This window comes from Aphelocoma coerulescens, chromosome 1 (genome assembly GCF_041296385.1).
Source record: "Aphelocoma coerulescens isolate FSJ_1873_10779 chromosome 1, UR_Acoe_1.0, whole genome shotgun sequence".
NCBI classification, from domain to species: Eukaryota; Metazoa; Chordata; class Aves; order Passeriformes; family Corvidae; genus Aphelocoma; species Aphelocoma coerulescens.
The window spans coordinates 4,685,720-4,709,168 of record NC_091013.1 but is presented as its reverse complement, the minus strand read 5'-3'; the positions used below and the strand labels follow the sequence as shown (position 1 = coordinate 4,709,168).

The 23,449-nt window shown below is 43.6% G+C and overlaps 1 protein-coding gene across 4 annotated transcripts; it reads left to right on the top strand.

Annotated features, from left to right (window-relative positions):
- The first annotated feature begins 1,210 nt into the window (after window positions 1–1,210).
- Window positions 1,211–22,318, top strand: ZBTB21 (zinc finger and BTB domain containing 21). Of its 4 annotated transcripts, none has more exons than XM_069017774.1 (2): window positions 1,211–1,254; window positions 14,160–22,318. In XM_069017774.1, exon 2 carries the CDS (start codon window positions 14,173–14,175, stop codon window positions 17,347–17,349), a length of 3,177 nt encoding a protein of 1,058 aa, XP_068873875.1. In that variant the 5' UTR covers window positions 1,211–1,254; window positions 14,160–14,172; the 3' UTR covers window positions 17,350–22,318. The 4 variants fall into 4 exon arrangements, with proteins under 4 accessions (XP_068873875.1, XP_068873704.1, XP_068873789.1 ...); XM_069017603.1 differs by lacking the exon at window positions 1,211–1,254 and adding an exon at window positions 2,789–2,873; XM_069017688.1 differs by lacking the exon at window positions 1,211–1,254 and adding an exon at window positions 2,878–2,970.
- Window positions 22,319–23,449: the final 1,131 nt, after the last annotated feature.

Here is a 23,449-nt window from a genome sequence, read left to right as displayed (position 1 = left end):
AGATTTGATCATGAAATAGAGTTGTCTTAAGTTTTATGTCTTTTTGAATCACAAAATCTTGGAGGGTTGCATTCAAAATTTTCTCAAATTACCTGTAAGAAGTACAGAGCTATGGAATCATAGAAAGGTTTGCATTGAAAGGGACCTCAAAGATCATCTTGTCCCACCCCCTGCTGTGGGCAGGGACACCTTCCACTATCCCAGCTTGCTCAGAGACCCATCCAACCTGGCCTTGGACACTTCTAGGGATGGGGAAGCCCCAGCTTCTCTGGGCAACCTGTGCCAGGGCCTCACCACCCTCAAAGTGAAAAATTTCTTCCTAATATCTAACCTAAATTTCCCCTTTTCCGGTTTGTACCCATTCCCCCTTGTCCTGTCACTCCAGTTCCTGCTGAAGAGCTCCTCTCCAGCTTCCTTGAGGGATTCTTCAGATTCTGAAAGGTGTTTTGAGGTCTCCACACAATCTTTTCTCCGGGCTGAACACCCCAGCTTTCCCAGCTTGTCTCCATAGGGGAGGTGCCCCAATCCTCTTATCAACTTCGTGGCCTCTTCTGGACTCTCTCCAACAGAATTATACAAGCCACTACATGGGCTCTGTTCTACTGCCTGCACTTTCACTAGGGAACCTGACAAATTAAAAATACTGGTGATAAATACCTGCACAGCACGACACACACACACGTGTGTAAGAACACCTTTCAGTAGGGTAATTCTGGGACAGAGATCCTCCATCTGTGCCACAGGCCCTTTTGGGAAGCACAGATGAGAAATTATGCAAGACCAGTTTCTGCTTGGCTGAGAAAAAACTGCGTACACACGAGAAAAAAAAAAGAAAAAAAAGAAAAAAAAAGTTATCAGGGCCTTGCTAGAGTTCCAAACTCAGGTTAGATCCCCAAATCCTTCCCTGGCAGCACAGCCAGCGTCACTGCACAAACTGGTTTATGGGAACAGATGCAACTGCTTTCCCAGTTGCTTGTTCCCATCACCACAGCAGCCCCTGTGCCAGAGCAGTTGTCTGCACACCCGCGCAGCAAACCAGACCAGGGAACTCTTCCAAACAACACCAAAGAGCTTGCTGGGGTTTTGTGCTGGCTCACAAAGCCACACTCGCGTCAGGGCACGAGTCCCTGAGTGAAAAAAACCCCACTTCTTTCACAAGCAGCTTCCCAAGTTTCCAAAGCCACCAGAAGAGCCAGCAATGACAAAAAAACCCACACGATCTGGAGAGGGAAAAAAGGAGCCAGACCCAGTAAGGTACATTGCCTTCCCTTACATGGGTTTTAGCCCATTTGCAACAAAACCTTGGCAAAAAAGGTTTAAACACATCACTAAACACATTCCAGGGATTTTATAGCTGCTTCGGAGTATTTGTGACTTAGGTGGGATATCTAAAAGCACACTGAAAACATGTATGGGATTAGATGCTAATCTCTAGAGCTGGCCTTAATGAAAAGATAACGCACCAGATTAGCTCTCGACAAAAACAAGAGAAATCTTGTAATTCTAATTTCTATATTAATACTTGCATTTTGACACATAAAGCCCTATTCAGGTATTTAATTCAAAGCGGATAATCACGATGAGAAGCCAGCCTAAAGCAATGATAATGGCCATTATAATTTTTTCAAATCACATCGAGACGAGTGAGTAGAGCAGTTACAAAAGGCTTGAGCCAAAACCCACTGGGATCTGGGCGTGGTGTGTCCCTGATGGCAATGCAGGGCAGGGGGCTGGCTTGGGAGGAGGACGGTGGGTGGCTTTTGAGGGATCAGAGGGTGTCTTGTGAGGGGCAGTGGGTGGCATGTGAGGGGAATGGTGGTGGCTTTTGAGGGGTCGGGGGTGTCTTGTGAGGGGAACAGTGAGTGGCTTTTGAGGGACAGTGGGTGGCCTTTGAGGGGTGGGGTTGGTCTTTGAGGGGGACAGGAGTGGCTTTTGAGGGGTTGGGGGTGTCTTGTGAGGGGAACAGTGAGTGGCTTTTGAGGGACAGTGGGTGGCCTTTGAGGGGTGGGGTTGGTCTTTGAGGGGGACAGGGGTGGCTCGGGAGGGTTTCAATGGCTAGCTTATGAGTGGGTGGCTTGGGGGAGTCGGTGGCTTTTGATGGGGACAGGGGTGGCTTCTGAGGGGGACAGAGATGGCTTGTGAGGGCTTGAGGGGTGGCTTTGTGAGGGACACAGTGGGTGGCAGTAGGCATGGTGCTTCTTCACAGACCACACTGGGCCTTACCCCTACACTTAAAAAAAGCACCGCATGAAAATTAATAATAATAAGCATCGCAATAAAAACTCACGATGAAACAAGTACAAATTTCGGTGAATCGCAGACTAACGCTGCCCGCGGGTTCCCTCACACACCCGCAGCACACAGGCCGGGGGGGGGGGGGGGTGCGGGTTACCACAGCGGCACCTCCCAAACCCCAGTGCCGCCGCCACCGGCAGGGACACACGACCGGGACCTGTCCCTCCGTGTGTCCCCCTCGTGCCGGGCCACCCCCCACACGCGCGGCCGCTGCCTCAGTTTCCCTGTGGCGGGGCGGGCTGAGGGCGGCTGCCGGGGCGCTCCGGGCGGTGCTGCCCTCGGTGGAAGGCGGTCGGTCGGTCGGGCGGTCGGTCGGGGGGATCCCCGTTCCCGTTCCCACTGCCGCTCCCCCGCCGTCCCCCCCCCGCCGCGCCGCCCCCTCGCCCCCCGCTCCCCCCCGGCCCGGCCAATCGCGGCGCCGCGCACGTGACGAGCGCTCCCCGCGATGACCTCATCCCTCGGTTGTGGGATGACGTCAAATTCAAGATGGATGGAATCACGGCGGCGGCGGCGGCAGCGCGGGCTGAGCCCTGAGCGGAGGCGCCGAGGGGGGCGAGCAGGGGGGGGCGACGGACAGCGTGAGTAGCGCCCGCGTGTCGCGCCCGTCTCGGGGGCTGCCCGCGCCGCGCGGGTCTCCCCGCGCACAAATCCGTCTTTTCCTGACGTAACTCTGAGGTGGTTTTTTTTTTCTCTCTCTTTTTTTTTTTTTTTTTTTTCTCTTTCCTCCTCCCCCCCCCTCTCCCTTCCTCCACCGAGCGGGGATGCGGTTCCCGCGCGCATGCGCCGGTTACGAAACTCTTCCCCCCCCTTCCCTGGCGGGGCTCGGCGCAGGCGCCCGGAGCGGGCGGGAGGTGCCCGCGACCGCCGCCACATCGCCCGCCCCGCCTGGGCCCGAGCCCCCAGGGGGAGGCGCGGGGGAAGCGCTCAGGGCGCATGAGCGCGGCCGGCGGGGATGGAAGGAAGGATGGCTGGAAGGCGGGGAGAGGAAGGGGGAGAGGCGGGTCGGGAGCGGAGCGGAGGTGGGGGAGCGGGAAGCGGCGCGCCGTCCTCCGGCTTGCCTCTGCTGCGGCGCCTCATGAGCCCGTTACCCGCTGCAACGGGCGTGAGGGCCGCGAGGGTCCGGCCGGCCCAGGTCGTGAGGGACCGGTGGTATGAGGGGCACTGTGGACCGGTGGTGTGAGGGAGATCAGGGACCGGTGGTGAGAAGGACGGGCCGCCTGTGGGTGTGAGGGTCCGGCGCTTCCCCCTCCGCCGGCGGCTCCTGGCTCTTCCCCCGCCGCTCCGATCCGAACTCTAAAACACGAGAGAGGCTCCGGGAGGGCCGTGCCTCGGTGACACGGCTCCTCCCCGGTGTGTCTGGAAGGGAGAGCGCGTTTCATCTCCCCCCAGCGAGGTCCCCGCGTGTAAGTGCAGGCAGGTACCAAACCTCATCCATGTCTGTCAGTACGGAAAGGGGAGGTGTCAGAGGATGGACCGGGCTCTGCTCGCTGATACCCAGCAATGGGCAGAACCCGATGCACAGAAACTTCACCTGAACATAAGAACTTTCCTGTGCAGCGACGAACACTGGACAGATTGTCTAGAGAGGGTATGGAGTCTCCCTCACTGGAGATATTCCAGAACCATCTGGCCATAATCCTGTGCCGTGTGCTCTGGGATGATCGTGCTTGAGCAGGGAGGTTGGATCAGCTGACCCGTTGTGGTCCCTTCCAGCCTGACCCATCCTGTGGTTCTGTACAAAAAGTGTGGCTTTGCTGGTCCGAGCACTCTTGGGCTGGATTATTCATCTGCAGGATGAAGCACATTTCACAGCCAGGTGGGGAGATGCTCAGCGCTGGGCTGTGCCTTTGCAGAAAGTTGTGGAAGGTGTTTTACCTGGCCACAGCTGTCAGAGAGAACTTTGCTATAATCCTCCTTAAAGCCCAGGCTGATGTTATGTTCAGATTGGATGACACTCGTGTAAATAAACAGCAGAAAAACTTAAAGGAGTTACTGTTAGACAGGAAATAATTGTGGAATGTATGTGTGCTGAGTAAGCTCGTCTTAATAATTAAATAGCAATTGCTTTAGTAGCTCTTCCTTTTTTTTGTAGTTGGTCTCCCAATGGAAGTAAGAGAGGTATGTAGGCTGTACATACAAGAAGAGATTGTGATGATTTACACAGTCCCAGAGCTTTTTGTGAATACACTGAATATCTTGTAGATAAATTAATATTTTATCCTTAGATAAATTAATATGAAAATAGATTTTTTAAAATGTGTTTTTGTGCAGGAAGTCTTTTGATATTAAATCAGGAGTAGTAAATACACACTACAGGTAAATCTAGTACTGCTTTATGTGTTTTAGTGTTCTGTTCTGACTTTGCTCTAACTGAAAAAGTGCTCTGACTAAAATTTTCCACCCATGTTATGCTGATCCTCTTGAGGGGAAGTTTTGAGCAAATTTAAGCAACTGTTTTTATAAACCTTGTTTGCAAAAAACCCCAAGTTATGTGGCCATCTCTTGGGTGGAAGGGGATCTGACATCCCTTTCTCTCAGACCTGTGTTTCACCCACATGCTGTAGAGTTGTAATTTCTTAAGAATATTTTGTTTACCTGTGGAAAGTCCACCAATCCTGACTGCAGTGTGACCATCTCAAGAACTGTCATTTACATGATCTCATTAGGGACTTGCAGGGAGATGTTACAAATTAGAACCTCTGGAGGTTTCAGCTACAGAGCCAGACCAGGATTCCTTGGGGATTTCACCACTTGTGAGCTCCCCTGATTCTGCTTTCACGTTCAAGGTAGCTTATCCTTTAGCACATATTATTACTCTTACTGAATATAAAACAGGCAGCAGCTTTTAAGAAGTTCCCAAAGTCCTTTTTGTGCTGTACAGTTAGTGATAAATGTGAACATTTGTGCCTCCTGTTCCTGCTGCGTAGGTTCCAAGTGCCAGGGTGATTCTCTGCCACATCCATCTCACACTGAGAACCCTCTCCATCACTAGAAGCTGGACATTACTAACAAATTAGGTATTCTGAGTTCAGGGAGGTAGGGGGGTGTGTGTGGTGCTAGAGAATACTTGCACGCAGAGAATTAAGTGCCCTGATCATCTTTGTAGTGATGGCCGATCACACTTTCCTTAAAATCAGTTAGGGACAGGTCAACATTTGGGTTTAAAAGGAGAGGTTTGCAGAAAGCCTTGGGCTTTCGTACTGTATTGAAGTTGTTTTGTTTTGAACTTCAGGAACTGTGAAGCAGTTACTGCTAAAAACCAAGTCATTTCCCTCTGTAGCTTTCAGGGTTTTGAAGTTCACTTTATCTGCTAGATAGTGATAACTTCAGTGTGTGACCAAGTGTGGACTCAGAGGGGAGAGGAAGTTGGGCTGCAATCAGCACATGGTTTGTTCTGCACTGGGAGCGGCTATGCTCTGAGTCACATGCTGCATTGCAACAATTTCAGCTCTCATTAAACTTTTGAGCAACCGAGCCTCCTTCATTTTGAAATTTGTCACATGTAATGGTGAGATCCTCAGAAAGCAAGAAAAGTCTTTAGAAGCAGCAAAGGCATTTGGTGCAAGTGGAAGGACTGCAGTATGCTCTGCTTTAAAATAGGTGCGTGCAGAGGGGGTTTCCTTTCCGAGTACTTGTAGTTTAATATTAGTCTTTGTACTGTAATATTTCTATTTTTCCCCTTACTGATAATATTAAAGACATCAGTTCTCTTATATTTTCTTTCAATCAGCAGTGAAATAAAAAGAAATCTGTTGTCTATTCTTATTGACTACTTTATGTATTTTGCTGTTCTGGAACAGTTCAAGCATATTTTATGAACAAGGAAAGAAAATGCTGAGCAAGTCTTCAATCTTCCTAAGCTCCTTCCATCTCTACCACCATCAGTTCATCAGTCTTGCTGCCCACAAATACAAGTTTTAAAATCCCCTAGTCCTGATTGTTGGGGGGGTTTTCCCTCTGAGATGTAGCGAAACACCACATCTTTCTTGTGCAAATTCTTTCCATGCAGTCTGTGACAAAAAAAACATGAAAAATCCTTTGACCAAATAATTCTTTTTTAAATGCTGCAAAACTTTTCCATTGATAGTATTTTGTATACAATTAAATTGCATTCTTTTGGAAAGGAAGAAATATTTTTTCCCTTTTTTGTCTTGGAGCAATAATCTTAACCAAGGTTTATCCTACCTCAGTATTGAACAGTGCCACTAACATTTAGGTTGCAGTTCATCCTCATCAATCTCTCTGACAAGTTGTGGTTAGTACAGGAACAGTTCTGACACAGGGCACAGTAAGTGTCCCCTCTACCCCCTCACAGTCCGGTCTGGACACATTTGTGAGTATCTTTGGAGCACTTCTAAAAAAGAGTGTACTTGGTACAGTAAATATGCCCCACAAAGCCCTTTTTATTGTAAGTTAAGAGCCATGGATGGAAAAGCAGCAGAATTACAGTGATATCTAATCACTGCCACACTCAATCTGCCATAACTAAAAGGAATTTGTTTATTGTGTACCAGGACATAATGAGTACAGTCCTTCAGCTGTTGAGGTTAAGGGCCAAATTTCCTGGAATTTCAGTAAAAATATGACCATCTCCATTCTCATAAATACTTTTGAAGAGTAAAGAAAATACAGTGCTCTTGTTCATGGAGCTGGATTTTTTAATTAATTTTTTTTAACTATGTAAGACATAGCCTACTTCAATTGCTTGTGGACTTGGAGGAAACTGAAAATCTTCCACACGTTATTAATGAGCTTGTAAATCTCTTAAGGTAATACTCAGGTAAAATGGATGTTGTCTTTCCCCTTTCCTGTATTATCCTCCCAGTATCTTGGCCACAGTCAGTGATGGCTGAATGACATTTTCTTTGGATCCCTTCAGTGAGAGGAAGATACCTGCATTCCCTGAATCATAACTTTCCCACTCGGCAAATTTTTAAGCTCAGCTTTTATATTAGTTCTGAATTTTTCAGATTAAATGTAGGACCTTTCCCCCTCATGTCTCATTTTCTTAAAGAAACCTTAGTGTAAACACTATTCTGTTGATAGAAAAGATCTTATATGGGTATAAATGGCTTCTCTTCCTATCCAAAATACACTGTGCCTGTAAAAAGCCCCATTATAGTAATAGAAATATGACCACAATTAGGGTTTGTCATTTTGACTATACCAGCAAAATTAAAAGCTATATGTAGACAAGATTTTATTGTGAATTAGGCCAGTTAATGTGTCTCATCTAGTAAAGCAGATGACTGAATATTATTCCATTTGGTAAGTATATCACAGCATTTCAAATAAAACAGTAAAGTCAACCTGTAGAAAGATACAAGTGTGCACATTTGGTCTACAATTCTTCAAATTTCACACATCTACCAAAAAAAAAAAAAAAAAAGATAGGAAATATTTCTGGGGATGAGATTTCTGTAGGTGTTTAAATTAGATGGCTGTCAAGCCTTTCAGACTTGTCCCATCAGAGAATTTATTTGCAACATCACAAAGCCCAAGGGAATGAAAGCTGAAGAACTCCTTAGGGAAAGGTGTTTTTAAAACTTTTTAATATTTTGATTTAGTTTACAGCAATTTGGAGGCTGAGTTACACACCTTTTAGTTGAGGCATGGAGGCCAGGACAAATATTTTATCAAATTGTGTTTGATGTGATTTATCTTCACTGAGTGTTTCAGGAAGAACTGGGAGAGCTCCCAGCCAGCGCTTCCCTGCCCTATCCCTTCCATCTGTAGATCTACAGATCCCTGTAGCTGGATCTGCTCACTGCTCTGACACAAGGCAGCCCTTCCTCGGAGGGGGAGGAGACACAGGCTGCTCCTTGCAGGAGCAATCCCTCGTTAGACTGCTCTGAGAGTAAGATGAAATTGCACCCTGAGCTGCGGCTGAGTAGTAAACAAGAACGGGAATGACAAGAGGAGCTTTGTACTCTGACGTTCTGTAGTTTGCTGCACGTCAGGGGGAGCTGTTTTAAGTGTCAGAACATGAAACTGAGTGTATGATCTGAATGTGAAAAGTAGCCATTAATTTCTAAGTGAATTTCATGTCTGTGTCAGGTAACTGATAATTATTTGTCTATGGTGTAGGGCAAAATAGACTGCAGAATATTCAAACTGAGAGTAGGTTTAGATTAGATATTAGAAAAAAAATTCTTTACTGTGAGGGTGGTGAGGCCCTGGCACAGGTTGCCCCACCTCTGGAAGTGTTCAAGGCCAGATTGGATGGGGCTCTGAGCAACCTGGTCTAGTGGGAGGTGTCCCTACCCATGGCAGGGGGGTTAGAACTGGATGATCCTTAAGATCCCTTCCCAAATCATTCTGTGATCCTATGAGTATAAAATTTCTTCTTTACCTAAATTTCTGCTTTTCTATGTGTGGAGGATAAATAGGTAGAAATTAGTCCACCAATTTCACACACTAGCAAGCATGTTATTTATCTGATTTTATGCCTGTCTTCATACCAGTGAGTCTCTCTGTGCTGCTGACCTATTGGAAATGAGAAACATTTGTCTTCATGGAGAAAGTTCACAGTGTTGTCTGCAGTGGAAAACAGCAATAGCAGTGAAATCTCACTTAATTAAATCCAGCAAGACAGAATCCCCAAACTTGCAGCAAGAGACTATTTAAGTATTTAGATAGAAAAAGATTATAGAAATGCAAGCAATGTTTCTATGTGGGTTTGCAGCTTTTACCTACAGGTTTTGGGAGTATATAGGATAGGGGGATGTGTAAATCTGTATGTGCTGTGGGAGAGTATCTGTGTTGCAAAGGTTGTTGATGGGAGAAAAGACATTTTATAAACTGTTGTCAAATAATAAAATCCAGCAAAGGGTCCTTGAGTAGAAATTTAAGCAGTGTAGGTTCCTTTTTCATCTGGACTTCTGACAAGTAAGAGGACTTTCTACCCTTCTTGTGTCTGAAACAGCACCAGAATTGTCAGAGTCATCAGATCCTCAGGAAAGCACTTGAATGCAACATTCCTGTATTTTCCAGAGGATGCCCCAGGAACTCACTTGTAATTTTTGGCTGAGTTTTATAATCCACATTTCTTTGCTTTCTTTAGTGGGTTTGTCCCTGCCACGCTTCTTGTGTGTTTTCCCTGTTTAAACCCCTGTTCCGTCTCTGTCTCCTCTGTTTCCTTCTCCATCCTCGTATTCTCTGCTTCTCACAGAAGCACTTTCTCGCAGCCCTGGCACCTCCTTGCTGCAATATTCCATCTCATTGAGGGTTTCAGAACATCGTCTTTCCCACTGCCACCCCCAGCATGCTGTTAATGGAGCTTTAGCTGACAGCAATTTCCTTATCATGGAAGTCAGATGGCAACATCAACATCTCTTAGTTGCTTGTGTGTTTAAGGGTGTAGCTGTTACACTGAAACCACACATAAATATCTGCCTGATTCTATCTGTAAAGCTTCAGCTGTAAAGTCTGTGGCTCCATTGTTTCTAAAGGTGAAATTTCAGATGGAGGAAGCTGATGGAACAACTTCCTGACAAAGAATGTGCAGGTGCATAGCTTCTCTTGCTGGAACCCTGGTGCTCATTTGACCTCTCAGTGAGCTGATTAAGCTCCCTATCCTAGAAAATAGCAAACAGATTTAAAAAGCTGGAATGATTTTGTTTGTTTGTTTGTCTCCTGCTTAATTTTAAGGAGTTGAATCAACTGACTGGGAGATCAAATGAGCAGCAGAGCTGGTGAAAGGAAGAGGAGAGTACCACAGGGCTGGGAGGAGGAGATGTGAGAGTAAGGAACAGAGGAAAGGAAGGAGAACTGCCACTTCAAAGAGAGGTGGCTGTTGACGATCAAGAAACTCTTGGGCCTAAGATTAAGCTTTTTCACCCTTTCCTGGTGAGGAGCTTTCCTGAGATTTCTTTTTTATTGCAAAAGTAATTTTGAAATAGTGGAGGCATCTTTTTCTATCCTTGTTCAAAATATAAAAGAAAGACAATCTTGTACCAAATATGGTACTTAGGCTTTTGAAATCTAGTGTTCTGAGATCAGTGGAGGGCTGTTGAAGGAGGGAATTAGAGGACTAGAGAATCTCTCTTATGAGGAAAGGCTGGGGGAGCTGGGCCTGTTCAACCTGGAGAAGAGATGACTGGGCAGGGACCTCATTAATGTATATAAATGTCTGAAGGGGGGGTGCCAAGAGGAGGGACCAGACTCTGTTCCATGGTGCCCAGAAACGGGACAAGAGGAATGGGCAGGAACTGATGCCCAGGAAGTTTCACCTGAACATGAGAAAGAGCTCCTGTCCTGTGCAGTGACCAAGCACTGAACAGATTGTCCAGAGAGGGTGTGGAGTCTCCCTCACTGGAGATATTCCAGAGCCATCTGGATACATTCCTGTGCTGTGTGCTCTGGGGTGACCCTTCTTGAGCAGGGAGGTGGGACCAGCTGACCCATCCTGTGATTCTGTGAAGGCTGACACTAAAACCTCTTCTTGGCCTCCCGAAGGTTCCTTCTGCATTGGCCCTTCCTGGGTCTGGAGTCTAAATGTCACTGTTCTTGTGAGGACCAGCAGCTGCTTTAGCATGAGGCACCTGCATATAGGCAATGGGAGGTTTTCTCATGGTCTCCTGCTGTTTCCATGATGTCACCTGAACATCATGGAAGAAAAGAAGAAAGAACTTTGTTTCCAGTCAGTAGTGAAGGTGACTGGAAAAAAAGGTTAGAGAGACTAGAAGTAGATTATCTGCAGGAGAGATCTTAGGTAGCAAATCACAAAACAATCTTCAGCTGAGGAGTACTCAAACACCTGGAAGCAAATCTGGTATTACAGGAGACTGCCAGAGTTGTGTATGTACACACTATGCCAGGGAAGCTCCTGTGTGGGGCTAAGCACAGGCAGCCAAGGACTGGCTTTGGGGATGGAGTTCTTGTCCTCCTATGGCTGTTCCTATTCTGCCTCTTCAGTTATGCCAGTGCAATAGTTCTGGATGTGGTTTACTGTAAAAACTGACCCGCATTTGAAAAGAAATAATGTTGGGGGTTTATTTATTGTCTGTTCTGCTACAGGCCTGTAAATATTTGTACTGGCACAGCTGAAGGAGGAGTGACCTGCAGTGTGCAGGTAAGATGAACACATGAGAGCAGAGATGACTTGGATCAACTTTATTACTGAAAAGTGTTTATGTAGTGAAATTTTAACACATTGCATTTGGACTCAGGTATTCTTTGGGTTGATTTTTTTTTTCTACTTCTAAGTATTTCAGGCTTTCACGTGATCTGGGTAAATGTCTTTAAATGGTTCTGCAAAACAGTTCAGGTGTATTTCTTGGTATTGTTTGCTTAATTTCTGCCTGTTGTGTCTAAAGGCTATTAAACTGAAAGTCAAGCACTTGAATTAGGAAATACCAGGATTAAAACTGCCTTTGAAGGATTAATTTGGTCCTTTGCCAATTGTGTACCTTGCAGCCTTGGTTACTGTTAAAGTGACAGAGTTGCATTGCTCTGGAGCCTCCTTCACTGTGCTCTGAGCATGAGCGGGAGGGATGTTTATGTCTGTTGTGTTTAATGTGATGAATTGAAGGTGTTGTAGGAATGAAGAAGGAAACTGTGGCCAGAAGGATGGTGACTGTTGGATTCTGCTTTAGTCCTGCAGATTTTACATCAGTCCCTACTGCTTGTACTGTGCTGCTGTGTTACACGGGCAGAGGGACACCTAGTAATTACATGGTATTTATTCTGCGAGTCTTAAAAACACAAGGCCTGGGAAAAGCAGATTAAAATGAAAGATCTTAAAATATTTCAAAACATTTGACTAATACACTCTATTTCCACTGTGTCCTTGAAGTATGGGTTATGCAGCAGCTTCTGTTGGGTGTCTCTATACCACAGTTAAAGTTTCCTAAGCTCTGTTGATCTGTTACCTCCGTGTACCTTCTGCAACTTGCATCCCAGATGTATCACTTGAGTTTGCAAACTCGCTTTCATCCAGGTGAAGGGAAAGGGAAAGATGCCCTCCTGGAGCACTTACAGCTCTGTGAGTGTTAATGGGTGCTCAGACCATAAAACTGGATTAGGGCCAGTCAAACTCTGCCACTTTAAATTGCAGTGGCATCCACAAAGGAGGAGGGTAATGAACCACCATTCTCACACCCCCACCTCCATCCTCCCAGCATTTTTAAGCAAAACATAGAAAGCAAAACAAACCAGATTGCTTTCTTAAATTAAGATTGACTGTACTGCTTTTTATAGATGGAGGTGTGGGGGAATTATGCATTATAACTATGTAAGGTGAATTAAGGATAAATTAGTGTTTATTAAATGACAGTGCAAGGCACTGAAATACTCAGTAAAGACTGATCTGGTGAGGAAACAGCATTCTGCTTTAGCTATTGCCATGACACCATTAACTCATTTGGTATTTTTAGGTGTAGAAGTGGTAGCTCAGTCCTTAGTATGATCAGTGCCCTGAGACATTGCATGCAGCATCCTTTCAGTCATTTCTCAGTAATACCAGTTTAGACTTTGATCACTTATTTATATCCACTAGTTCTAAGGTTTACCATCCTCATTCATTAACCATGCGGTTATAGCTTCTCAGTATTGTTTTTTTATTTTGATAAACTTTACAGTTTTGCTTGTAAGCTGATGAACAGTGAAACCTTTTTGTTGTAGTTGCATATATCATGTACAAATGAAACTAAAAAGTAGTTTCTCAAATCAGCTGTAAAAATAAGAGAATTGTTTTTAACACATCATTGACTTGTTTTATGACCACCATGGAGGTAGTGTAGAGAGTGTCCATGAAAAAAATAAGAAAATTGAATATTGTTGATTTCTGTGTGTGTGTTCTTGTGCACAGATATATAAATTGCAACTCCTGCCACAGAAGTTCTTTGTTTAAACTAACTTAAAACCTGGTTCTCTTCTTTTGTTAAGCTCTCATCAGGAGCAGTATATTGAGTTATCAAGACATCCTGCAGTATGGAGTGGGCTGTGTTTTGAAGCATACGGATCATGTAGATTTCTGCACTGCAGCTTAATTTGTGCTTATTGTACTCTTGGATGCAGCCAAGGGTAACTGTTCCTCAGATATATGGGTTGTGGGCATAAAGTGCTCTTCTGCTAATGAATGAAATGGGGACTTTAGTTCTCTGATTGCTTTTTATCCTGAGCAAAGCAACGCAGGGATACTTCAGTGAAAACTGTGACATTTCCCAGAAACCAGATCCTGCCAGTGCAGTTTTAAGTGACACACACAGTTAGAAGTAGATATTAAGAGCACTTAGTAAGCGTAAGCAAATATGATGAATTTAGATTACAGACAATAATCCTGTTTCCTTCTCCCTTCCCAGTGTTAATGCCTTTTCCATCATCCTATTAAAAGTGACAACAAAACCCCCTTAATTTGTCTAGTCAGTAGGAGACTGTCAGGGTTGCTTAGCCTCAGAAAGGTGAGTACCTCTACCTAAGCTTTAGATACCTGATCCAAGAGTTTATCAATCCAGTTGTCAAGATAGATCTTCATAAAGCTGAAGCAGAAAAAGAGATGCTCAAGAGTGAAATGATTGAACTGTTCCTCCCTGTGGAGAGGTGTATTACAGGAAGAGAACACAGCTCATCCATCTGTCCATCCATCCCTCAGTTAGCTGGGTGTAATATTCTTGGTATATGATCAGCAATTAAAAGGATATTTGAAAGTGGGCAGATGAGCTGGTTCTTCCCATGGCTGTGCTTTTGTTTTGGAGCTAACAGTGGTATTTTCATTCCCAGACCTTTCCTCCACACAAGCTGTTCCTATAATCACTGTTTGATGGTGGTTTAGCCAGTTTACAAACTACAGGAGGTGTGTTTACTTTGTCTCTACCAGTTTACATAAGGCAACCTACAACTTTGTTGTTGCTGTTCTTTTTTAGGGCCATCGGAATCATGGAGGGGCTCTTGCATTACATAAATCCAGCACATGCCATTTCCCTCCTGAGCACCCTGAACGAGGAGCGTCTCAAGGGACAGCTGTGTGACGTTGTGCTGATCGTAGGAGACCAGAAATTCCGAGCTCATAAGAACGTTCTGGCTGCCAGCAGTGAATACTTCCAGACTCTGTTCACAAATAAGGAGAATGAGTCTCAGTCAGTGTTTCAGCTCGACTTTTGTGAGCCAGATGCTTTTGATAATGTGTTGAACTACATTTATTCTTCATCCTTGTTCATTGAGAAAGGCAGTCTCGCAGCTGTGCAAGAACTGGGTTACAGTCTTGGAATATCTTTTCTTACAAACATTGTTTCCAAGAGTCCTCAAGCTCCTTTTCCTTCTTGTCCTATTAAAAAAATACTCTATCAAGATGAAGATGAAAGTAGTTCTCAGAAGAGAAGTGTTATTGTCTGTCAGAACAGAATCGAAGCACAAGTGAAAAGCGTAAATCAAACAAAACATGACTTAAGCCATACTCCTAAACCTTCACCCTCTGTGGCTGTCAAAGCTAGCAGCAGACCACAGGTAACAAAACCAACTGAAACCCTTCACAACTTATCACTGACTGAAAGGAGGTGGCTGAAAGAAGGCCCTGTGAGCTATACAAAGGTTCATGAAACTTCTGGAACTATGGAGGATCAGAGCAGAGGTGCTTTAGTGAAAAGGAACATGGTGCTGCCTCAGATGTCTTTAGCAGAGAAAGAAATGGCAAGTGGTGAGCCAGGAAGCAGTGCTCAGCTTCTGAGAGGCAAAGTTGCAGAGATGTCATTGAAAAGACCACGTCCACCAGTCTTATCTCTGCGTGGGGCAGTGGAATCCACATTTTTGTTGCGAGAGGCAGGAAAAGGAAATAGTCAAGGGGAAGACAGGAATTTGCTCTACTACTCCAAGTTAGGGCTGGTAATCCCATCTAGTGGGTCTGGTCCAGAAAACCAAAGTATTGACAGAAGTGGGCCCCTTGTAAAAAGTCTCCTTCGAAGGTCACTGTCCATGGATAGCCAGGTTCCTATTTACTCACCTTCTGTTGACCTAAAACCTGCACAGGTATCCTCATCCCTGTCACCAGGAACTAATGATTCCCAGAAGACATTTAATGTTGCATCCCAAAAGTTATCCTCGAAAGAGTCATCGGAGAAGTCAGCCTTGGATGAAAAGCCACAGGTAATACACCCACATCGCCTTAGGTCTTTCAGTGCCTCTCAGTCAACGGATCGGGAGGTCGCTTCCCCTCTCTCAGAGGTGCGGATAAAAACTGAGCCCAGCAGTCCCCTCTCAGATCCTGCTGAAATCATAAGAGTTACAGTGGGTGATGCTTCAGCATCAGCAAACAAAGACTTTGCTTTTAAAACTGAGGATGACCGTAAGGAACCAAGCAGACTTCCAGCAAAAAGGAGGTTCCAGGATGATCAGAGGCTACCGTTCAAGAAACTGAAGGCAGATGAGCAGGGTTCTCCTGGTTCGGAAGAGAACTTTGAGGAAGGCTCGAGCCCCACGCACCTCGATGCCGATTTCCCTGATTCTGATGTCAGTAAAGACGAATACAGCGAGATGGAAGAAGCAAGACCAAATAAAAAATTTAAATGTAAACACTGCCTTAAAATTTTCAGATCAACAGCAGGTCTTCATCGCCATGTTAACATGTATCACAATCCAGAGAAGCCCTATGCTTGTGACATATGCCACAAGAGGTTCCACACCAATTTCAAAGTGTGGACGCACTGCCAGACACAACATGGAATCGTGAAGAATCCGTCACCAGCTTCCAGTTCACATGCCCTTTTGGATGAAAAATTCCAAAGAAAACTGATCGATATAGTGAGGGAGAGAGAAATCAAAAAAGCTCTGATTGTGAAACTAAGACGTGGCAAGCAGAGCTTTCCTGGCCAGTCTGCTTCACAAGTACAACAAGTCATCAAAAGGAATTTGAGGTCGAGAACCAAAGGAGCCTATATTTGTACCTACTGTGGGAAAGCTTATCGTTTCCTGTCCCAGTTCAAACAGCACATAAAAATGCACCCAGGGGAGAAACCCATTGGAGGGAATAAGGCTCCTAAGCAGAAAGATCACATTCATATTGAAAACCCGGTGGAAAACAAGGAGGTTTATCAGTGCCGTCTCTGCAATGCCAAGCTCTCCTCACTTATTGAACAGGGAAACCATGAGCGACTCTGTAGAAACGCCACTGTCTGTCCTTACTGCAGCCTTAGGTTTTCTTCTTCAGAGCTGAAGCACGAGCATGAAAGCAAGTGTGAGTACAAGAAGCTGACTTGCCTTGAGTGTATGCGCACCTTCAAATCATCCTTCAGCATCTGGCGTCATCAGGTTGAAGTTCACAATCAGAACACAATGGCTCCATCAGAGAACTTTTCTTTACCACTCATGGATCACAATGGAGAAATCACCAGTTCGTCACGGCTGCCTCCGCAGTCGGAATCCAATAAAATGAACAATTTTGTTGCTGCAAAGGAGGACGGTGTGTTCAGTGATTCGTCAGAACAAATCAATTTTGATTCTGAAGACTCTTCATGCCTGCCTGAAGACTTAAGTGTTTCCAAGCAGTTTAAAATCCAGATCAAAGAAGAGCCTGCAGATGATATAGAGGACGAGGTCACCGAAACAAGCAGGGAACCTAAGGAAGTAGTCTCCAAGAAAGATCCCAGTTTGTGGCCCTGTGAAAAGTGTGGGAAGATTTTCACCTTACGCAAACAGCTGGAGCGTCACCAGGAGCTCCTGTGCTCCGTGAAGCCGTTTATTTGCCACGTGTGCAACAAGGCCTTCCGAACGAATTTCCGGCTCTGGAGCCACTTCCAGTCTCACATGTCCCAGGCTGCAGAGGAGTCCACAAATAAGGAGCCCGAAATATGTCCACCAGCCAATTCCCCATCACCCCCACCCTTACCCCCACCCCCTCCACTCCCCAAAATCCAGCCTTTGGAGCCCGACAGCCCCACAGGCTTGCCGGAAAGCTCCAGTACTACTGAGAAGCTGTTCGTGCCGCAGGAGTCGGACACGCTCTTCTACCACGCCCCGCCGCTCTCCGCAATCACCTTCAAGAGACAATACATGTGCAAACTCTGCCACAGGACTTTCAAGACAGCTTTCAGTCTCTGGAGCCATGAACAGACACACAATTAGCTTTAACAGAACCCTTGCAGAGCTGGTTTGGGGGGCTGTGTTCAGGATCTCAGAGGTCTGCCACACAGACTACAAATTTAAGAGGATCAAAACGATGATGATGAAAAATCTGGAATTTGTGATGCTGCTTGGATTTGGAGATTAGGGAAAACTAACTTGATTAGTAGGTAGAAAGCAGAGTAATTTAAAATACTGTGGTCTGGGATCTAATAGTAACAGAATAAATTTTATTTTATTTCATCTGACTTTGAAATACAATTGCATCTGGATTGTATGCATGGATCTTCATCCCGTGATGTTGGTGTGTGCGTGTGTATTATATATAAAGTTATATATTAAACAAAAGAGAAACAGCAATTTGGATTCTAACTGTGAGCTTATAGTAGTGAAATACTGTAACTGACGTCATTAATTTGTTTTTAAAAAAGAAACCAACATACACAAGCTCCATATAAGTGGTTGCCATGTGCTGGCAGTTTGGGAGGAAGCGGATGGAGTGTCTTGCTGTATTGACTTAGGTCTTAGAAACCTTTAGCAATAACAAATAAACCTCAAGTTTGAGTAATCCTGATGTTATTGGATACGAATGTTTGCTATTTTAAGGGAACATAGAATTGTTTTGTTGTTGTATGGAACTTGTGCAAATTAAAACAGAATCTAAAGTCAGCAATATTATTACTAAGATTTTATATAAGAAGTAGCAGCAAGCCTGCTTTCAGCCATTTAATTATAACTTTCTAAGGAAAATTGAGAGAGGGGGTACTTTGCTTTATATAATGTCCCAAAGACTAATTTCCTATGGATACTTGGGTAGCTGGAGTCGTTGTGTAACAGCCATGATAATGCAAATGGTACTGTTTATAACATGAACTGAGGTTGGATGGATGTCAGACAAGTTTCATAGTTTTGTTTCCACTATTTGTACAACTGTTTGTAATTCTAACTACAAAGGAATGTATAACTATTAAATCAACAAGAGAGAGCTCATTAAGGGACAGAAGAGGAGTTGTGTTTCTAAACACAAATAATAAGCTCGGCCATGAGTACAAAGATATGTTTTAACAAAACCTAAAAATGTAAATATTTATATAGACACCTGTATAAATGAAGAAGTATGTATTTGAAATTTGTATTAAGCGTACATATCCAGCTCAAAGCAGAGGAGAAAATCACACTACAATCACTGCATTTTATGGATACAATGGATATAGAGTAGTTCTTTCTGCCGCTTTCTATCATATGTGATACTGTGTTGCATTTTCCAATTTGTTGAAAATTGTGGTAATAATGGGCTGCAGCTACTCTGTGTGGTTCCATTATTTTACCTCAAATGGCAACTGGAGCATTTAGTGTAAGTAGGATCACACATATTTACCAGGAGTTATGGTAAGGGTCCAATTTTTTCTGTAAGTCAAGGAAATATTTACCCAGAAGTAGGAGGTGAACCAACCTCCTACAGTGAGAAATTTTTCTGCTAGAATTTAAACTTAATGGAGGGATGGTGGATTGGAGTGAACAAAAATGATGCAAACAGTGTTTATGATCCTGACCAACTTTCCCCCTGCAGGGTTGGGAGAAAGGGGATGTAATTCCACACTGCTGAGTCAGAGCCCAGTCTGTGTCCAGTGAAACCAGCGCGAGTTTGGTCGCCAATTTCAGGGGCAGCAGGAGTGAGGCTTGAATTCTCTGTGTAACCATGTGTGTAACTGTTTTTTCAGTATCCCAAGCTCAGAAGTTAGAATTGCAAGCTGACGCTGAGATTCAGCAAAATCAAGCACAAGTGTAACTCTTAAGAATCTGAGGATGGGCACCCTCAGGCACACACCAGATTTTTCTCAGTGAAAGCCAAGCGTGCCACCATTTTTTTCCCCAACAGATTTTTAATTATTTTTCCTGTAAGTGAAATTTGAAAGAATTAGCTCAGGACGGACCCCTGACTTTTTTTCAGCTACCAAAAAAGTTGCAATGTTGGTTTCAAGCCTCTTCTGCTTCATTTTTATTACAGTCTAAAATTGCTGCTAGACACTTCTAAAAGTAACATGTTCTTTTTTGTCCTCTTTCAGGCAAACTGTGGCTGAGTATGATTAGGCTGATTTGCTTGAGTATCAGTTAAACTCTTTAGTGGCATTGCAGTTAAAACAAGGTACTTGCTTAATAGTGACATTTCCAGTTACTGACTTTTTTATTCCACCTAATAAGACTATAAATTTCTTTCTTACCAGATACAATTTCAGAATAAAATGGTTATTGCACTTAAAACTGGTTTTAAAAAATCAGAAAAACATAAAGCCTTGCTAAGTACCCTTTATATATATTTAAGAAATCTGTGTGTATAAAATATGAACATGTTTTTGTAGAATGGTTCCTAAGTTTTCCCCAGTGATTCCTCTGCACAGCAGCCTGAAAGTTGAGCTGTAGCCTTTTAAAATTCAGTGTGCTTTCTGAAGGAAGGTGGCAACCAGCTCAGCTGGGTCACAGCCATCTCCCTTCCAGCTGGGATTCTGCTCTGTGATATGATAATAAATTCTACACACTTTATATCAAAACCTTGTGCAACATCTTTGAAGAAACCCTGACCTTTTTCCTAGTGTACTAGGTGTTATAAAGAATCCATAAAATATTTTTGGTCTAAGTAGCCTCCTAAGTTTTTCTTCAGTTGCTTTGGTTTTTGGGGGGTTTTTAAAGTTTTGTTTTCCACTTTGAGCGTGTTCTGTGTGATTTTTTTTTCTTTTTTTTTTTTTTTTACATTTGGTTCCTGTTGTTTAGTAAAGGAATTCAGGATCTCTAAAATTTAAATATGAGATGTTTATATAGCAGTTCTGGTTTTCTATTAGCTTTTATACAGTATCTTTAAAAGCCCTTGATAGAAGTGTTTATTTTGGAGGATACGGAATAAATATGCTTCCACTTATATAACTTTAATATATGTCTTAAAATTTAAATTATGGAAAAAAAAATGTTAGTTGCTTGTTTATAAATAAAGGTTTTTGAAGAGTGTCTAGTTTGGCCACAGCCAAAATAAAAGGCAAATTTATTGATACAAAAGCCTCTCTTCATCATATTTTGTTTAATTTTATAGCTGTGTACTGAAGTGACACAAAGTTAGAGGTCTTGTTAAATATAAAAAGTGTTTTGCTTTTTTTTCTAAAATTTGTGACAGGAATGTGCAGATGTTTTAATATATAGATTAGAATCTATAATTCTGTCCTTTTTTTGCTATTTTTATAACCTGTCAGATAAATCTCAGAGAACTATCCTGTCAGTGGGAGTGGAAACTTGTGTTGCATTTCAGGGGAGCAGGGTTGAGCCATGAAATGTATTTTGGTTTGGGACTTTTTTTCCTTTCAGGCACTCTGTTGGCAAAGCCTCTAAAAGCCTCTATCTTAAGTCCATTAAAAATCAGTCTTAATGTTTTTAAAATGTTCTGTGCAAGTTCTTTGCTGAATTGGGACCATGATCAACCTGTGAGCAAGGGCAGCAAAACACATGAACCAGTCACAAAACTGTCTTTAGTTCTGGGTTTTTTTTGTAAGGGAGAGCGAAACACCCCATGAAAGGTGATGGAGGAGATAACCTGGTGAAGTGGTTGACCCCAGAGTTTGTCTGGGGTGTTTCAAAAATGAGATATTGCCTTATCTGTGACCCCAAACAGCTCTTAGAGGCTTGGCCTGTGTTTCCTGTTTAGGCAGGAACATCCAGGAGGGTTTTTTGCCTGATGTTGTTTGCTTTCCCCCAAGTAGGACATGCGGGTTTGCTCCAAAGCTCTACGTGTTCTCTGTTTCTGTTCCAAGCTTCCAGTGTTAAACTGAGTTCCTCCCATGGGATAAGGACAGACTATGCCTAATTTCTTGGCTCTAACAGTGAGGGTGCAAATATCTGGCATGAGCCTGTAATCTGGCATGTGCCTATACTGTTCAATACAATTGTTTACATTTTCCTACCAGAAGATTTAGATAAAAAATCAAAACAAGCTTAGGGGGTTGTTTTCTGTTGGAGGTTTTTTTTTGTTTGTTTGTTTTGGTTGGGTTTTTTTTAGTGTTGCTGTTATTGAATCAGTGTTAAAATCTTTTTTTCTGTTGTTGCTGAACACAGCCTGATAGTATTTTTAATGTTATTGATTCTTGTTTATTTAAAATGACTTGTGAAAAACTGTACTGTAACTGCTCTACAAAAAGGGACACTATCAAGAGAAAGGCTGGATACAGAAAATGGACATACCTACATTAGAAATACTTGATATTAATAAATAATACTGAAGAATTTAAAAACAAATTGAGTCATAACACTTGAGCTTTTTGGACATGTAAGTCCTATTATGGGCAGCCTCAGTTGTTGCAAGGATGTCTGAAAAATATATCTGAATTCTGTGGGTTGAGCTGATTTTTCCTGTTGCTTTTCCTCTCACTATTCCAGAATAAAGGACTCAATCCTCCTTTACCTTTTCCAGTCTCTCAGTGGTACACTCTAAAGACACAAGCTTCCCACTATTGCAGCAGCAGCTTTAAGTCAAATATGTACAGAAAACCAGAACAAACCCTCTTTTGCAGTGTTTTAAGACTTATTCTTGACAGTGTCCCTTTTTAAAAAGCAGGAAAATGGGATCACTTTAAGTGCTTGGGTACAGGGGAATAGTTTCCTACTAGAAATTGGAATTATCCAATATATTTTCTAGAGAGTTTCCGGTTAGTTACACAAAATCACTTGTCATTTTAAAGGATTATAGAGGTAAGACAAGCAATTCTGGGTTTATAATCCTGTATACCTTATACATTCTATCTCTGTTCAATACACCAGGATGGGTTTTTACTTTTTTTTAGGACTGAGACTTAATAGCTTAAGGCAACTTTTTCTTTAATGTAATGTAAATCCATTGCTGCTTTGTACAACTTTTTCTACTGTGTGTTTTCTTTACTTAGATCTTGACTAAGAAATGTTGACGTCCAATAAACTTACACTTTGTTTCTTTTGAGTCACTGTGTCTTCTGCTGGAATCTCTTGGCAGAGGGTGGTGTTATTGTACAAACCATTGTGTCTGTGGGGTGGGAAGTGTGTTTGTAAAAGAGCATCTTTTGTTCTGTTTGTTGGATGTAAGTGCTACTTGTACATTACTAAACTAATGGGGGTTTGTTTGTTTTAGTAAATGCCTCACCGAACCTTTTACTGGAAAATACAGGAAAACCAACTGCTCTAGACAACCTCTTAAAAACTTGAGCACAGCCCAAATCCTGCTTCATGTGGAATCAGTGATTAAAAGGGGAGTTTGTGGCAGGAAGTGTCTCCATCTAAAACTGGACTCAGCCAGATGTTTGAAAAGATACAGCAATGTTTCTGGTGTTTTGCAGCACTCTCATCCAAAGCAGTTTTGCTGCATGAATTTCCCTCTTCAAAATCCCCTGTGTGGGAATGCAGCGTGTGGATTCCCATAACGCAGCGAATGAACTTTTTATCTTTTGGGCACGGGGTTTACTCAGTTCCTCTCTTCACACTAGATGTGACTTATCTTAGAGAACACCTAGGCCAGTTTTCTCAACTTCTTGGACTCCACATTTGCTGTCCTTTGCCATTTTTGCCTTGTCCAGTGTGGTTGGACCCACTGACCAGTTTCACCCCCATTTAACAGAGGAGACAAGGTCTCAAGTGTTAATGTTGCACAAATTCATGCAAATCACTGCCTGGGTGTCAAGGAATGGTGTCAGTGGGAAGGATAAGGTTTGCACAGAGGAGGTGCTGAGCACTTACCTGCACTTTTTACCCCAGCCCTTGTCACTCTGTGTGTGCACTGACCTGTCAGAGGGAGCGGGCAATGGCTCAGGCAGAACACAGGGCAGAGCTGAAGGACCGGCTCTGCCAAGTGGTTGGGTCAGGGGTTGAAAAGGCACTCTGAGCTCAGGAGGATTTGGGCCTCTCCTTGAAAACGGGGACAAAGGGCTCCTGGCCTGTCCCTCTGTGGGCTATCCCTGCCCCTCACAAGTTAGGGGAGCTGTGGAAAAGGCAGAAGGAGGGCAGAGAGCTGCTTTCTGACCCATTCACAGTCTTAAATCCCAAAAGATTTGGCTCTCTCTCCTTTCAGATAGGAACTCCTTCAGCTCTTCCTGCATCC